At 42.9% G+C, this 18,134-nt stretch overlaps 1 protein-coding gene across 2 annotated transcripts; it reads left to right on the top strand.

The window, feature by feature from the left end:
- Nucleotides 1-128: 128 nt before the first annotated feature.
- Nucleotides 129-17,634, top strand: LOC143298153 (LRP2-binding protein-like). 2 transcript variants are annotated; one of them, XM_076610900.1, is made up of 8 exons: nucleotides 129-147; nucleotides 2,268-2,551; nucleotides 3,040-3,153; nucleotides 4,288-4,433; nucleotides 5,899-6,059; nucleotides 9,705-9,876; nucleotides 11,083-11,248; nucleotides 12,997-17,634. In XM_076610900.1, the coding sequence occupies exons 2-8, from the start codon at nucleotides 2,333-2,335 to the stop codon at nucleotides 13,060-13,062; spliced, it is 1,044 nt and encodes a 347-aa protein (XP_076467015.1). In that variant the 5' UTR covers nucleotides 129-147; nucleotides 2,268-2,332; the 3' UTR covers nucleotides 13,063-17,634. The 2 variants fall into 2 exon arrangements, with proteins under 2 accessions (XP_076467015.1, XP_076467006.1); XM_076610891.1 differs by having other exon boundaries at nucleotides 144-205.
- The last annotated feature ends 500 nt before the right edge of the window (nucleotides 17,635-18,134 follow it).

Genomic DNA, 18,134 nt, shown 5'->3' with positions numbered 1-18,134 from the left:
TTTAATCAACATTTATATTTTATTATACAAATTTACGCAGAAAATATTTTAGTTTTTGAAAAGATATATATATCTATTTACATATCAGTTGTTATGGTAACATTTCGCTTCAGAAGGGCAATAACTCTTGTGTCTTCTGTCTTGAAGGTAACAGTGTCTGTGTCTTCCAACTGTCTGTTGTGTCTTGTATGATACTTCGTTAGAGGTTAAGAACACTTATAACACAATGATGAACGCTTTAACTGTACATTTAAGTTGCGGTTTTGTACGATAGAATATTGACAATATGGTGATATGTCGGGGTATCTGATATCATTATCTTTTATCTGTCATCCGACATCGATAAAGAAAACCTTTTCATATCATCAAATGTGATATAATGTACTGCACAATGACGTATTGTTCGGTTGCTTTGTACTAATTAATTCCACAAGAGTATAATAGATATATGGAAAAGACAGAGCTTAATACTATTCCGTCCAGTGTTTGTGAAAGTTCAGTTTTGGAACCATTTGTATCCCCTGCCTGTATGTCTATTTTCGTGAATTATCACTGAATGTACCAGGGTTTGTAATGATCAGTCTGATGAGCAATCATATTTGAAATAAACCTGTCAGACAGCTCATATTTTCACCATCATCGCAAACTGTTTTTTATCAAGAGGATTTTTGAAAAGCATCAGATCTGGTGTAAGCTTAACTGATGCAACCAGTCATGTTGTTATGGTTTCGTTGAGTACAGAATAGGCTGATCCAGAGGAGTTGAAGTGTCTTTGTCCTCAGTTGAAGGTTTTGGACATATAGAGCCTGTATATACACTGGTGGACAATGCATATAGTGCAGGTAACACAGTCATGCATAATGTATCATATAGAGGTAGTTGCAACAATTCATAATAATTGGCAGAATCACCTTACATATATTGTTACCACTGTTTTAGGCTTATGTTCACACATATTGTAGTATCTGCTGTTTATGTAGACAGTTACTGGTAGGGAGGTAGGCATGTAATGAACTAGCATGTTATCAACTAAAAACTTATTTATATAGCAACAGTGATAAGTTCATTGATGTGTGTGTGTGTGTGTGTGTGTGTGTGTGTGTGTGTTCAACTTGTATGGTTTGTTTTCTGGAGTGTTGTTGTTTTCTTTTTCTTCGAGATGTAGATGAGCAAAGAGAGACTGAAAGAATTAGCCATTCATAAACTCTCAATCCTTAAGAAACAATTAGCATTAAGTTATGCTCTCTCTCTCTCTCTCTCTCTCTCTCTCTCTCTCTCTCTCTCTCTCTCTCTCTCTCTCTCTCTCTCTCTCTCTCTCTCTCTCTCTCTCCTCTGTCGATTTATCAGTCTGTCTGTCTGTCCGTCTGTCTGTCTGTCTGTCTGTCTGTCTCTCTCACTCTCAATTCATCTTTTCTTCTTTACTCTCTTCCCTCTCACCACCCCACACCCTCCCCCCCATCCCCCCGCCGCCCCCCAGCCACCCCCTTACCCCCCTCTTTTCCTCTCTTCTGATATGAATTTTCTCTATTTGTGTTTGTGCTTTTCGTTTTCTTTTTTTATTTATTTATTTAATTTTGTACCCCAGGGCTGGGTGGAAAAAAGCATTCTTGTCATTATGCTATCTCAATACCCTGGAAAAATAAAATTTCGTTCGTTCGTTCTCTCTCCCTCTCTCTCTCTCTCTCTCTCTCTCTGTGACACACACACATTTTCTCTCAGTGACTCTGTCTGCCTATCTGTGTGTGTGTGTCCCCGTCTGCCCGTTTCTCTCTCTCTCTCTCTCTCTCTCTCTCTCTCTCTCTCTCTCTCTCTCTCTCTCTCACTGCCCTTTTGGTTATCTCTCCTCTCATTCTCCATTAGCTATCAATGTTAATTAATTATTCATGTATCCCTGCTTTATAATATATTTGCTGTTTGGGTATGATGATTCTTTTTTTCGTTCTTTTCCTTCATGCCCCCCACTCCCTCTCCCTTTGCCCACCAGGCCCCAACTCCACCCCCTCTTTATTTTCTTACTGGGGACCGGATGAAAGAAAACAACAACATTATTTTGCATACTCTTTTACTATCAAAAAGTAAAATTCATCCATTCTCTCTATCCCCCCCCCCCTCTCTCTCTCTCTCTCTCTCTCTCTCTCTCTCTGAATCTCTCTGTTTTTCTTTTCTTTTCTTTTCTTTTTTTTTTTTTTTTTTTTTTGATACTTTTTTTCTATCCCTTCTTTCTTTTGCTTATTTGTTTATTTATTTATTGGTTTTGCATGTTGCAGAGCCAAGAGGGAAGAGTTTGAAGTTTGTGGGGGCAGTGAAGTCATCTGACTGTGTCCATTCCAACATGGAGCTGACCAAAGATGTAACCGCCGAGCGTGTGCACTTTCCACGGGAGCAGAAGATCCTGACAGATATTGCCCAGCAGGCTAGGGAGCACGCCCCAGGGCTGTCCACTCTGACGGAAGAAGCACTCTTTGAGCGTGTGGAGAACATCCTGGTGGATCGCATCAAAGATGGGGACAAACGCGCCTACTTCCAGCTTGGTCTGCTCTTCTTTGAGCAGGTGTTGTAGTGTTGGAGATTGTGTTGTATTGTGCTGTATTGTACTGTATTGTGTTGTACTGTACCAGATTGCATTTCACTGTGTTGTATTGTACTGTGCTGTATTGCATTGTACTGTGCTGTATTGTATCTTATCGTATCGTATTGTATCGTATTGTATTTCGGTCACATCAGATTTCTCTGTATGAAATTCAAGCTGCTCTCCCTGGGGAGAGTGCATCGCCACAATGCAATCTACCCTTTTTTTCTGTCTGAATTTGTATTTGTTTTATTTTTCAAAGTGGATTTTGCTGCAGAATTACACCAAGGACAACCTGTTTCTTGCCGTGGGTTCTTTAATGTGTGCTAAGTGCATGTTGCACACAGGTCACTATGAAAAAACCTGGAGCTATGTCAATCATTCACCATGGTTGTGTGTGTGTGTGTGTGTGTGTGTGTGTGTGTGTGTGTGTGTATTTGTGTGTGCATGTGTGCATGTGTTTTGGTCAGGGTGACTATGAAAAAGCCTGGACCTACTTCGATCGCTCCAAGGACTTCGACTTCCAGTCATTGTACCAGCTCAGCGTCATGATGTATGATGGTATCGGAGGGGGACAAGACACTGTGAGTCTGTGTGTGTGTGTGTGCAGGGAGGAGGGAGTATCTGGGAGGTGTGTGTGAATGTGGGGGGTTTGGATGTGTGATGGGAGTTGGCATGTGTGGGAGAATGGGTGGGAGGTGTAGTGGGGAGATGGGCAGCGGAGGAGGGAGGGTCTTTTGTATGGGTAGCGTGGGTGAGTGTGGATGTATGTGAATGGATGATTTGTGATGGATATGTGAGTGGTTTGGCTGGGTGTGTGTATGCGAACAGAGGTTGGTGCATGTGGGCAGTGTGTGAGAAGTGTGGGGTGATGTATTGTTGTGTGCTTGTGATGCTCACTATAAAGACCTTGTCTCAGGATGTTTCTCATGACATGATTTTCCAGCTCCTAAAAATAAACATTGCAACTTGATTTAGATTTAGATTTACATGGACTGAATAATTCCTGGGTGAATTGGTCTTTTTAATGTTATTTAAATTGTCAGGGTTTTTTTTTTTTTTTTTGGGGGGGGGGGGGGGTTGTTTGTTTTTTTTGGTTTTTTGGTTTTGTTTTGGGGTTTTTTTTTGCTTTCTCTAGACAGGTTTTCAGAATTCATAGATTATTAGCCCTGAAATGAACCTATTCCAGGCGGCTTTATTATAAGTAGCATGGTTTGATTTTTTATTTGATTTGTGGAGTCATGTTGTGGTGTGGCTGTGAAGGAGAGCATGGTGTTATGAATCATGATGTATTCAAAAGAGAGAAACATGATGGGTGGGATGGGGGGCGCTTTTAGTTCTTCCACTGCACATCCCTGGAGTTCACTGCTTTTTCCAGTCTGTCACGGTCCCCTGCTCACATCCTTTAAACAAGTAAATAAACATTCCTTTTCAAACAGTCATAATATAATTTTGATACTCTATTTGTATTTTGTGATCTACATTCATTTTTTTGCCCATGCTGTGTGTGTGTGTGTGCGCGTGCGCGCATGTGTGTGTGTGTGTTTGCGTGTGTGTATGTGTTTCTGTGAACTGTCTGTCTGACTGAAATGTTAATTGTAAAGTATTTTGAGAGTTTGAAAATGCCATGTAAGTGTGCTTTCATCATCAAGATTATTATTGTTGTTGTTATTATTATCATTGTTTTAATGATGACAATGATGATGTGTGGGAAACAGAAGACAGCGTTGGAGCTCATGAAGAAACTGGCCAGCTCCACATCCAGACATGCCAAACACTTGCTGCCTGCTGTCAGGTTCAACATCGGCCGTGCATACTTCCAGGGGTATGGGGTCAAACCTCAGTCTGATGCTGAAGCTGAACGGTCAGTTTGTGTGTATGTGTGTGTGTGTGTTTGTGTGCGGGTCTGTGTCTGTGTCTGTGTTTGTAGTCCTCTATTTTACCTCTGTCCACTTCTTAAAAAAGAGATGGGGGTGGAGGGGGTGTGGAGGGTAGAGGGGAGAAAAGAGTAGGAGGAGGGAAGGGGTAAGTGAATGCATGTAAACCCTCATATTTGAGAGAGAGAGAGAGAGAAAGAGAGAAAGGGCATTCAAAATGCAAGAAAAAAAATGGAACACAAGAAAAATGATTGGAAAAATCAACTTCAAACAGTAATGAACAAATGTCCAACTGGATTGTGGAACAAACATTCTGAAATGTGAGTTGATACATTGAAATTGTCAAAAATACATACAAGTGAACTCTTGGATATATCAGATAAAAATGTATTTGATTTAAACTCTTGCATTCAAGTATCATGTGTATATGCATTGGACATCTTTTTTTTCTTCTTTTTTTTTTTTTTTTTTTTTTTTAAATAGTTACATATAGTTGTAACTCTGTGTGTCTATGTGTGTCCATTCATTCTTTTGCTTAACGTCTGTCTATCCACATTCATGATTTTAGACGAAAATCCATTATCTCCCCCACCCCACCCATGCCTTAAATCATCACTACTTTCCCTGTTCCTCTCTCCTCAATAAGCATAAAAAATCTAAAAAGGAAGAAGAGTATAAACGAAATATCCAGGACAATCACAACAAAGAGCCAGCTGGGCTCCATATTAAACTCTGAACTATTTCAAACACATGTTGGTTATCATATAAGACACTTCTGATGGAAGCAGAGGGAACTGAAGATTTTATAAATGACATAGGTGTGTGTGTGTGTGTGTGCGCGCGCGCGCGCGTGTGCGCACGCGTATGTGCATTTGTGTCTGTCTCTGTCTCTTTGTGTGCATATCTGTGTGTGTGTGTGTGTGTGTGTGTGTGTTTCGTATGTGTGTGTCATTGCGTATGTGTGTAGAAGATGAGTGGTTATGAGTGCAGTTGAGCAGGCAGTATGTATCTGTTAGAACAAGAGGGAGACTCCATCTGGTCACAATGTTATTTGAATGAACAGATATTGGTATCACAACACATTACTGAGTGCTGGTTTTCTTACAGATAGCAAAACAGTAGTTGGAGTGGGAAGAAAACATCTTGTTGATATCTGTCAATACATCACCTGCATTCTCTGTATTTTACAATGAACGCAATACTTGCTGTCACATTGAAGAAATTTGTATTGGTGATTTACAAGAAAGTTTTCATGACTCTGGTTTATCTTGTGTGGTGACTTTAATTCCACAACTAATAGATTTCAACTTTGTTCCCAAAATGGACTGAATTTCCAAAGACCCCTTGATGGTGATGAAACCTATTTCCTGATGCTCAAAATAGACAAAACACTAGATGTGTGCTTGACAGACAGAACAGTGAGGGGAGTCTGTGTCTGTGTGTGTGTTTCAGGTGGTGGTTAATGGCAGCAGACGATGGCAACCCACAGGCCAGTGTCAAGGCTCAGAGCATCCTGGGAATGTTTTATTCCCGAGAGAACGACTCCCTGGACCTGGACAAGGCTTTTTTCTGGCACTCAGAGGCCTGCGGCAATGGCAGCACTGAGTCCCAGGGTAGGTGCCCCTTTGTAGACACTGACCATAGACACGTAGGATGGACTGCTATGAAATATAGTCATTCAGAGGAGATGAAAAAACCAAGGTCCTGTGTGCAGCATGCACTTTGTGCATGTAAAAAGAACCCACAGCAACAAAACGGTTGTCCCTGGCAAAATTCTGCAAAAAAATCCACTTTGACAGGATGTATGTATGTATGTATAAGGGTGGCATTGCACTGTAGCAATACACTCTTGCACTCTTCCTGTGGAGAGCAGCCAGAATTTCACACAGAAAAATCTGCTGTGACAAAACACAAAAGAGTAATTCAATGCAATATAGTAAAGGGACAGCCCCTGAACTGTGACTGTAGAGTGGATGGATGCCGAGGACGGGCGGGGGATGGAGGGGATGGGTGATAGGTGCAGAGCATCATCTTGGGAGGTTGTTTTTTTTTGTCATGGTCACAATATGATACCTTGAAAGGTGATGTCAGTTTTGACTCGTTCAGGCCTTACGAAACTACCATCTTTACTTCAGTGGTATGACAGTGATATATGTCTTGCTTTTCTTTGTCAAAAAAACCGGATGGATGCTTTGATTAAGGGGCAGTCACTGAAAGTGTGGGGGGAAACCTGATTACATAGTTATTTTCACCGTGTATGTATGAATGTGAATGCAAACGCACTGTGTGTTGTGAGAGTGAGTGGGCAGTGCATGTGTGTGTGTGCGTGTGTGTGTGTGTGCACACATGCGTCTATTTGTGTGTATGCGTGCGCATGCGTGAGTGTGTGTGTGTGTGTGTGCGTGTGTGTGTGTGCACATTTCATGACTTTGTTCCCTTCCCTCCAACATGCAGTCCTGGACAGCAAGTCAGCCGCTGGCTGACAGACAGGTGGATACCACTTCTTCATCATGCCACTGTGCACTGCTGCCTCTCCTCTGTTTTTTTGTTGTTGTTTTTTTTTGTTGGGTTTTTTTTGGTTTTTTATTTTGTTTTTTTTTAATGATTTAGAGAAGGAAAAAAAAGTTGAATATTGTTTTTGATTTGTTTTTGTCTCCAAGTGACATTTTTCTTCTTCTTCTTCTTCTTCTTCTTCTTCTTCTTCTTCTCCTCCTCCTCCTCCTCCTCCTCCTCCTCCTCCTTCTTCGCCCCACACAATGAGAGAGTTACTTTCACACAGAATGATTTATGATTTGTTCCATGTTATATTCACTACAAAAAATTGTTTCCTTTGCCTTTTTGGATAAAATGCTTTTTGCACTGTATTGATTTCATCCGATGTTCAAATATGACACTTTTGCATTGCCTGTGCACCGTGAATTTACATTGATGTACACAATAGTCATCATACTACAGTAAACAGTAATTTCACGTTGATGTTGATTTAATCAACAGCGTTGTATTGAGCTATGCAATAGCATCACACTGAGATACACATTGCATCACAGTGTGGTACACATTGCATCACAATGAGATACATATTCCATAATTTCAAGTACACATTGCAACACAATGAGTTACACATTCTGTCACATTCAGGTATACATTGCATCACACAGAGGTACACATTGTATCACACTGAGATACACATTGCATCACACTGACAAACACATTGTATCTCACTGAGGTACACATTGCATCACACTGAGATACATATTGAATCACATTGATGTACACATTGCATCTCTTCTTCTTCTTCTTCGTTCATAGGCTGCAACTCCCTCGTTCACTCATATGTACACGAGTGGGCTTTTATGTGTATGACCATTTTTATCCCGCCATGGAAGCAGCCATACTCTGTTTTCAGGGGTGTGCATGCTGGCTATGTTACTGTTTCCATAACTCACCGAACGCTAACATGGATTACAGGATCTTTAACGTGCGTATTTGATCTTCTGCTTGCATATACACACGTAGGGGGTTCAGGCACTAGCAGGTCTGCGTTGACCTGGGAGATATGAAAAATCTCCACCCTTTACCCACCAGGCGCCGTTACCGAGATTTGAACCCGGGACCCTCAAATTGAAAGCTCAACGCTTTAACCACTCAGCTATTGTGCCCTCACACATTTGTATAACATTGAGGTACACATAGCATTACACTGAGATACACATTGCAAACTGAGGCACACATTGCATCACACTGAGGTAAACATTTTTCACATTGAGGGACACATTGCATCACATTAAGGGACACATTGCATCACATTGAGGTACACATTGCATCACACTGAGGTACACATTGTATCACGCTGTGGTACACCATATTTTACATTCATTACTGTGCTGCCAGTTTTTGTTTCTAAACATCTCACACACTCAGCTAGATTTTAGGCTTGCACTACAGCTTTTTCTGTTTTCTTTTCTTTTTCTTTTTTTATACTTTCAGTTTATAAAACAGAGCATAACACATGTATGAATCCACTCATACATCTATATATACACCTGTTCCTACATCCCTCCATACATGGTTAAACCATATTGGCACACACACCCATACACACACATTCACACTCACTCATACATGGATACTTTTTTTTGTTCTAATCTTGATAATGAATGATTGCAAGGATTGCAACGATGCTGCTGTGGAGGTCCATTTAGGTTTGGGACAATGTCACAAGGCTGATTTCATGCTTTCTTTCACATCCCAGCATCAACCACGCGCTTGACAAACACAGACACCTACAGAGCTGGTCAGGAAGTTTGAATCCCAAAGACACATCCATGAAGTGGATGACCCATGACCGTATGGTCCAAGTCTTCCCATTCAAGCCCATTGCATGCTCAGTCAACTGTGGGTAGAAGCTGGCCATAGACTAGATGAACCCCACCTCTGAAAGGGCTTAAATCTACATCCTCTAATTTTTGGCCAGAGATGCTAACGACTTCGCCACAGCAGTGTTGGCTTTAATACTCTGGCACAATTCAGTGTGAATACTGTGACACAAGTCAGTGTGGTAACAGGTTAGTGTGAATAATGCGTTGCCATCAGTTATCTGTCTCTGAATCTCTGAAAAAGAAGTGAAATGACATTAGTGATATGAACAGTCTCTTAAAGAGAAATGACATTATTCCATAGCAATGGTGTGAACAATGTGACAGCATAACGATTATTTTGATCAGAACACTTCTGGAGGAGACTTTTTTCATTCTTCAGTACATCCAGGCAGATGCAGGTTTTAAGACAACACAGGATGGTTTCTGTCCTCAGACAGCTTCTTGTGAACATCATATTTAGCCACTCATAAACTGTTTGCTGGGTGGCATGTCCAAGCTTTTTTGTGAGAATTGCTGTTTTCACAACATTCTCGTCAGAATGAATTGTTTTTGTCATCAAGCTATAAATCCAACCTGTATGACACATGGTTGACAAGAATGATTCACTGTACTTTGGATTGAATCGCCTTGTAGTGATGATTCATTCACAACAGATGTCCTTCATTCCTGGCTGTATAAGGGTCCTGGGCTGGGTTGCATGAACAATCATAGTAGTACTGATTTTGATTAGCGTTAAGACCGTTCCTAACTTTACGCAAAATTCCATAGACTAAACACCATTCTTAATGCAAAACAAACTTAGTGGTGCAAAGACTGCATTCATACAGCCCACCCTTTAAATCAGGTGTGTCCGACGCAAGGTGGTGGGTGTGTCCCCAGGTGCACTAGGAGTGATGTACATGTATGGCCTGGGCGTCAAGAAGGACACGGATGCTGCCTACATCTGTCTGAAGGACGCCTCTGACCGCGGCAACGTTTACGCTATGGGCAACCTCATCTCTCTCTTCTACCAGCGAAAACTGTTCACCAAGGCAGCTGACCTGGCCAGCAAGTCAGTCAGCTTGTCTAGTGTTACAACATCCATGAATCCATCCGTGATGCCTGATTGAATTGCTCTTGTGTTGATGTTTTCTTTCAAAATGAGAGCAGGAGGCGTGGGATGGGAGTTGGGGGTGGAGGGTTTACAGGCATTTGTCTTCTGCACATTACACATGCGAATACACAATTAAAATATTCTCCATATTTCAGAATATCTATCATACACACACACACACACACACACACACACACACACACACACACACACACACACACACACAGGGTGGTGTGCTGAATGGTTCCAGGCTGTGCTGAATGATGACACGCTGGTGTGCTGAATGATGACAGCTGTGCTGAATGATGACAGGGTGGTGTGCTAAATGATGACACCTGTGCTGAATGATGACATGCAGTGCTGAATGATGATAGGGTGGTGTGCTGAATGATGACAGGATGGTGTGCTGAATGATGACAGCTGTGCTGAATGATGACACCTGTGCTGAATGATGACATGCAGTGCTGAATGATGATAGGGTGGTGTGCTGAATGATGATAGGGTGGTGTGCTGAATGATGACAGGGTGGTGTGCTGAATGATGACAGCTGTGCTGAATGATAACAGCTGTGCTGAATGATGACAGGATGGTGTGCTGAATGATGACAGCTGTGCTGAATGATGACACCTTTGCTAAATGATGACACCTGTGCTGAATGATGACAGGGTGGCGTGCTGAATGATGACAAGCTGTGCTGAATGATGACAGGGTGGTGTGCTGAATGATGACAGGGTGGTGTGCTGAATGATGACAGCTGTGCTGAATGATGACACCTTTGCTAAATGATGACACCTGTGCTGAATGATGACAGGGTGGTGTGCTGAATGATGACAGGGTGGTGTGCTGAATGATGACAGGGTGGTGTGCTGAATGATGACAGCTGTGCTGAATGATGACACCTTTGCTAAATGATGACACCTGTGCTGAATGATGACAGGGTGGTGTGCTGAATGATGACAGGGTGGTGTGCTGAATGGTGACGACAAGCTGAGCTGAATGATGACAGGGTGGTGTGCTGAATGATGACAAGCTGTGCTGAATGACGACAGAGTGGCTATGCTGAATGATGACAGGGTGGTGTGCTGAATGATGACAAGCTGTGCTGAATGATGACAGAGTGGCGATGCTGAATGATGACAGAGTGGCTATGCTGAATGATGACAGAGTGGCTGTGCTGAACGATGTGGAGGTCATCGCCCAGGAGACAGACTGTCTGCCGGGTTACATCTGCAAGGGGATCAGCATGGCAGCCTTCTACCTGGCGCGGTGTCTGGCAGGCGGTCTGGGCATCAAGCAGGACTCCACCCGTGCCAAGTACTTCTACTCCAGGGTTAGTCTCTCCTCTTGGTCTCCGGCATTAGCAGGGGGGTGGGGGTGGGGTGGGATGGGGTAGGGCGTTCTCTGTGTCCTTTCTGTGGGGGGCATTGTGTTGGAGGGATTTCTCTGTGCCCTTTCTGTGGGGAACATTGTGTGGGAGGGAGTTCTCTGTTCTGTGGGGAACACTGTGTGGGAGGGATTTCTCTGTTCTCTGTTCTGTGGGGAACACTGTGTGGGAGGGAGTTCTCTGTTCTGTGGGGAACACTGTGTGGGAGGGATTTCTCTGTTCTCTGTTCTGTGGGGAACACTGTGTGGGAGGGATTTCTCTGTTCTCTGTTCTGTGGGGAACACTGTGTGGGAGGGAGTTCTCTGTTATGTGGGGAACACTGCGTGGGAGGGAGTTCTGTGTTCTGTGGGGAACAGTGTGTGGGAGGGAGTTCTGTGTTCTGTGGGGAACAGTGTGTGGGAGGGAGTTCTGTGTTCTGTGGGGAACACTGTGTGGGAGGGATTTCTCTGTTCTCTGTTCTGTGGGGAACACTGTGTGGGAGGGAGTTCTCTGTTATGTGGGGAACACTGCGTGGGAGGGAGTTCTCTGTTATGTGGGGAACAGTGTGTGGGAGGGAGTTCTCTGTTCTGTGGGGAACACTGTGTGGGAGGGAGTTCTCTGTTATGTGGGGAACACTGCGTGGGAGGGATTTCTCTGTTCTCTGTTCTGTGGGGAACACTGTGTGGGAGGGAGTTCTCTGTTATGTGGGGAACAGTGTGTGGGAGGGAGTTCTGTGTTCTCTGTTCTGTGGGGAACACTGTGTGGGAGGGAGTTCTCTGTTATGTGGGGAACAGTGTGTGGGAGGGAGTTCTGTGTTCTGTGGGGAACAGTGTGTGGGAGGGAGTTCTGTGTTCTGTGGGGAACAGTGTGTGGGAGGGAGTTCTGTGTTCTGTGGGGAACACTGTGTGGGAGGGAGTTCTGTGTTCTGTGGGGAACAGTGTGTGGGAGGGAGTTCGATGTTCTGTGGGGAACAGTGTGTGGGAGGGAGTTCTGTGTTCTGTGGGGAACACTGCGTGGGAGGGAGTTCTGTGTTCTGTGGGGAACAGTGTGTGGGAGGGAGTTCTATGTTCTCTTTCTGTGGGGAACAGTGTGTGGGAGGGAGTTCTGTGTTCTGTGGGGAACAGTGTGTGGGAGGGAGTTCTCTGTTCTCTGTTCTGTGGGGAACAGTGTGTGGGAGGGAGTTCTCTGTTCTCTGTTCTGTGGGGAACAGTGTGTGGGAGGGAGTTCTCTGTTCTCTGTTCTGTGGGGAACACTGTGTGTGAGGGAATGAGAGGGGAGGAAAGGTTGATCAGCTAGACTGAGTTCCATGCTGACTGCATCTTCATAGAGCAGTGGCCTTGCTATGAATAAATCATCCATTGTCTTTTCACAGAGCCACCCTTTCAGAAAGCCGGAGACTGGAAAAAGGGAAACATTCAGCTGTTAAAAGTTCACCTGCTGTTTTGTCATCAGGAAACCTAATGATAGCATCTTAAGGAAACTAAATAAGTGATAAAAAAAATTTCACAGAATAGTCAATGCATAAACTTCATTAATTTTGATTCTCTCACCATGAGGCTGGCATATAAAATATTCATTCACTGTAAGTTTATCAGTTCATGTATATTCTTTGTATTTTGTGGCGTAAAACCTGTTCAAATTTTATGCTGCATGCATCAGGAGCAGTTTCTGTTTCACTGATTGCAATTGCCCAATGTTGTGTGCCTGTGTTCCAGAGTTTCCAGTTTGACTGTGACGTGTGCGCCCAGCTGCAGAACATCACTCAACACGGTGTCATATAATGTGTCCCTGTCACACCCTTCAGACTGTTCTGGCTCTGCGCGACATCATATACATTTTGTTCAACTTGCTGTGAGGTCTCATGCAATGGCTGGACTAGGGTCACATACATACATAGAGACATGTCTCATTCACTGCAACATTGTGCAAACAATCCACTCCATTATCATGTCACTCACTGAGAGATGTCCCTTCCACTGTGATGTCACAGACAGTGAGTGGATTCTCTCTATGATGTTGAAAGCGATAGTCCCACTCACAATGGTATCATGTGAACCCTCTCATTCTGAAGTGGGCCACACCACACACTGTTAGGTCAGTGTCTGTAACAAATCATACAGACTGGCATCATCAGAGGCGGAACTCAGAACGACATCATATGGAGTAAACAGCTTTCATCATGACATCCTGTTGAGTAGCGTCACTCAGAGTGACATCAGAGAGCAGAAAGGCTCAGTGTGACATCATACAGGGTGGATCACTGATGTCATGACATCATATTGAAGACCTCACTCAGGATGACATCATGGGAATTGGAGCTCTGTATGACATCATGCTAAATGGAGTGGAGTAACACAGAACGACATCACAGAGAATGTAACACTATATGACACCTGTAGAGCAGGGCCACACAGAACCACATCACAGAGCAATATAACTCATCACAACATATACACAGCCATCTGATTTTGAAGCCTTCACCTTTTTGCAGTGTCTTTTTTTTCCCTCTATTCCGATTTCTTCATAGGATGAAGAATGATTCAGAATTATAAAAAGTGAGACTGTTGTTTGGCAGTGTATGATTAACGTGTGTAGGAGAGAGAGGGGTGCTGGGGGTGATTGTCAGAAAGAGAATGTGTGTGTGTGTGTGTATGTGTGTGTGTATGTGGTCTCCCGTATCTGAAAGGGGGGGTGGAATGGGGGAGCACTGTCAATGAGTGGATTATTTCCCATCTCTCTTATTTCCCTTTGCACTCCATCTTCCCTGTGTTTCACCCCGCTCCCTCCATCTGTCTCTCTCTCTGTCTTCTCCACTTTACCTGTCTGTCTGTCTTTCTGTCTCTGTCTGTCTGTCTGTCTCTCACTCTCTCTCAGTCTCTGCTTCTCTCTCTCAGTCTCTTTCCCCTCTCTGTCTTGCTCTCAATCTTCATCCCTGCCACTCCATTTGTCTTTCATTTACCTTCTAATACCGTTTATGTTTTTCGTTGTTGTTATTGTTATTTTATAATTCATTTATTTTTTGAGAAAATACAAACATTTGTTTACTATAGATATAGATATATATATGTGTGTGTGTGTGTGTGCGCGCGTTTATACTTGTGAGCTGGCACCAATATATTTTGGCCAGGATGACTTTTATTTTTTCGTTCATTCTTTGCGTAGTGGGGAGGACTCAGATCTGGTCTTTTTTATGGCAATGTGATGCGTGTGTGGTCATCAGATCTGTGATGACTAAGTCTCATCTTTTTATCCCTGCAACAACAGAATGTCAGACATTTGTTTTGCATGCACAAAATTCCTTTATTTGTGTGTGGATGAATATATGTAAATATGTATGTATGTATGATGAAATATATTTCCTCCTTTTGATAGGACACGATGTGTCAGAAGATTTGTCTTTTTTGTTGTTGTTGTAGTTGTTGATTTGTTTGTTTTTTTTTGGCATGGTTTATGTTTTTAGTCAAGTTACTACAAAGAATGATTTTTTTTTATGGTGGATGTTGATGTCACCCAGTTAGCCTCCATGCTTTTCTCTGAGGATCTCGATCAGAGACATCTGTGAACTCGACAGGGTTCCGGTTCTGGGCTGGGTTTAGAACAGGGTTCAGGTTCATGACAGGGTTTTGGTTCAGGGCAGGGTTCAGGTTCAGGACAGGGTTTAGGGCAGGGTTCAGGTTCAGGTTCAGGACAAGGTTTAGAACAGGGTTCAGGGTCAGGACAGGGTTCAGAGTCAGGACAAGGTTTAGAACAGGGTTCAGGGTCAGGACAGGGTTCAGGACCAGGTTCAGTTCAGGGATTAGGGCAGGGTTCCTGTTCAGGACAGGGTTCAGGTTCAGGACAGGGTTCCTGTTCAGGGCAGGGTTCAGGTCTTAGGGCAGGGTTCAGGTTCAGGACAGGGTTCAGGCTCAGGACAAGGTTTAGAACAGGGTTCAGGGTCAGGACAGGGTTCTCGTTCACGGCAGAGTTCAGGACAAGGTTCAGGTCGAGTTCAGGACAGGGTTCAGGGCAGGGATCTAGTTCAGGTCATGGTTCAAGATAGGGTTCAGGTTCAGGAGAGGGTTCAGCACAAGGTTCTGAGCGGGTTTCAGGTTCAGGGCAGGGTTCAGGTTCAGGACATGGTTCAGACGTATAAAACAAGTTTTATTCTGTCAAGAAATAGTTGACATCTGTCAATCATGTAGGGTGGTAGGGTGCGCGTCAGAAGGCAAGGAATGGAATTTATTTTTAATATCATCAGTAACATCATCCTAAGTTTATCGATGAATAAACTGAACAGGCAGTCATTCACTTACCAAAACGTTATCCTGCTGAACGTAAAGCGCGAATAAATGTCACAATGGAAAAAATAGCAAACAGACAAAAACACGAATTTATGTTGCACAAAACACGCACGCTCTCCTCTGGGTAGCATCTAGCTTTGTCCACTTGCATCCATGATTATTCACTTATTTATTTTCCTAATTTGAGCCCATTGCACATTCAGCCTCAGGCCTGAAAAAAAAAAAACAACCAACGACCCCTCCTGTGACTCACACCCCCATTCCTAAATCCGCGACAATAACCACTTAAGCATGGTGGCGAGTTGGTGGACGTCTTTTGTTACGTGTGAAGTTGCATATTGCTGAGAATCTTTAATGAACGTAGCTAGCTGTCAGTTTGACAGTGATGTGTGTGTGTGTCTGTGTGTTTCACTCGCTAAAGATGCATCGTCATTTGGCTAGAACGTGCTACTTTCAATTTTAGCACACAAAGTGTTGTTTTGAAACTTAAGGTAAAAGGTTTAGGCGGCCGTGTACTCTTGTATCTATATCTCAGGAACTAATGTGCTGATTTTAACGAACATTGGACTGGACAATAGATGGACGTAGAGGAAACATAAGTATCTGAATTAACAAGCGCTTCTTGGATTAAAAAAAAAAAAGTTTGCGCTGTAGCGAAAGAAATATTGATGGCTGCGTGACCTTCTCCAATATATTCTACAATACTTGTTTTAGCTGAAATAATGTCTAAGCAGAACAGGTCTTTTTGCTTGACATTTTTGAATGTTTTTGTTGTTGTTTTTTGTTTGTTTTTTTTGGTGGTGGTTGTTGTTTTTTGTCATTTTGACAGCTTAACCCTTTCATCGCCAAACTCGCATTTATGCACCAGCTAGGTAGAGGACCCATGTCTGACTGAAGGGTGACCAGATCATGTGTCTGTTGTCCATGATCTTAATGCTCTTTATGTTCGGTGGAAGGATAGGCCACATTTTTTTGCTGCACATCACAGGGGCATCTCCAGCTATTCCTAGAGACCATGTTTTCTGTGTTTAGAGCACAAGGGAATTTAGCACTCTAAATTGACTGGCGATGAAAGGGTTAACTCACTCGGGATGACAAGTTTTCTCCCTTGATTTTCCCCACAGACAGCCCATTTGTAAGGGTTTGGAAAAAAAAACAACAAAATACAGAGTAAGAAAATGAAACTTTCAGAACTGGTTTATTACGTGTTGAGCTATTACATATTTTAAAAAAATCAAATTTCTCATCTTATTTTTACAGTTTTGCCATATGTAGAAAATACTGCCAATTTTTCACCCTGAATCACCATTCCCATGCTCGCTTTCTGCATTAAATTCACTTTCTTCTTCGTCATCATCCACCTCTTCAATGTCCGACCCTTCAGTTTGTAGCATTTCAAGTACTTCGGCAACCCCAAAACGTTGCCGTCGCTGCCTTGTTCGCTCCACAACATTTTGAGAAGCGCCCGCTTTGCTAACAGGCTGGCACGCGAGCAGTTTCAGTTTCAGTTTCAGTAGCTCAAGGAGGCGTCACTGCGTTCGTGCAAAACCATATACGCTACACCACATCTGCCAAGCAGATGCCTGACCAGCAGCGTAACCCAACGCGCTTAGTCAGGCCTTGAGAAAAAAAAAAAAAAAAAAAAAAAAACCACGGGGGAATAAATAATAGATAAGCTTGCATAAATAAATAAATAAATAAATAATTATAATATAGAAAAAGGTAGTAGTAATAATATTAGTAATACTAATAAAATGATAATAATAAAACATAAATAAATAAATAAGACAACAATGGTGATAAATAAGCGAATAAATGTAAAATATGAAGACACATTCACACATACACCCACACATGCATAACAGAAATGAACCAAACATGCAGTTTCACATATATGAAAGCACAGTCAAATACATATAAATGTACATGAGCTCCAACACACACACACACACACACACGCATTACCGTGCACCTCCTCTAGCCCCCTCCTCCACACACTCATTTCTAGTCTAAGTATCGCAGCTTCCACGGCACACACACACACACACTCACAGAGATGAACACTTACTTGTACAAGCACATATTGTCAGCGTGTGTGCGAGACGGGCCACACATGGCAGGTTGTGAAGTGACCCAGAATGGCGCACCTGCTTGGCTAATCACAAAATCACGTGTACAGCGCGTGATGGATTTTTATTTCTTGAAAATGCTATTCCATTCCGTCGTCTGAAACCGAATACTTTTTGTGTAGGAATGCTCACGTATCCTTCGTCCGGAGAGAGTTAACCGCCAGTCGATTTAGAGTACAAAATTCCCTTGTGGTATAAACACAGAAAAGACCGTGACTCAGAATAGCTGGGGATTCCCTCTGCGATATATAGAAAATATGGCCTATCCTACCACCGAACGTTAAGAGCAGTAGGTTCCTTGATAACAGACTAATGAATGGTCACTTTTCAGTGACATGGGTCCTCTACCACGCCTGTGCATAAATGCGAGCTTGGCGGTGAAAGGGTTAAGAGACATGGGCAGAAAACAAGAAATGTTACACCAAATATTTACTCTAAAGCTCC

The sequence above is a fragment of the Babylonia areolata genome, chromosome 2, assembly GCF_041734735.1.
Source record: "Babylonia areolata isolate BAREFJ2019XMU chromosome 2, ASM4173473v1, whole genome shotgun sequence".
NCBI classification, from domain to species: domain Eukaryota; kingdom Metazoa; phylum Mollusca; class Gastropoda; order Neogastropoda; family Buccinidae; genus Babylonia; species Babylonia areolata.
Note: the sequence above shows the minus strand (reverse complement) of the source record. Positions and strands in the feature narration are given on the sequence as shown.

What these genes read in the sequence shown, in the direction of transcription:
- LOC143298153 (XM_076610900.1), top strand. Translation starts at nt 2,333, where the DNA reads ATGGAGCTGACCAAAGATGTAACCGCCGAGCGTGTGCACTTTCCACGG. An exon ending in GTCTGCTCTTCTTTGAGCAG is followed by an intron (nt 2,552 to 3,039) that starts GTGTTGTAGTGT and finishes TGTTTTGGTCAG; the next exon opens with GGTGACTATGAAAAAGCCTG. An exon ending in TCTGATGCTGAAGCTGAACG is followed by an intron (nt 4,434 to 5,898) that starts GTCAGTTTGTGT and finishes TGTGTGTTTCAG; the next exon opens with GTGGTGGTTAATGGCAGCAG.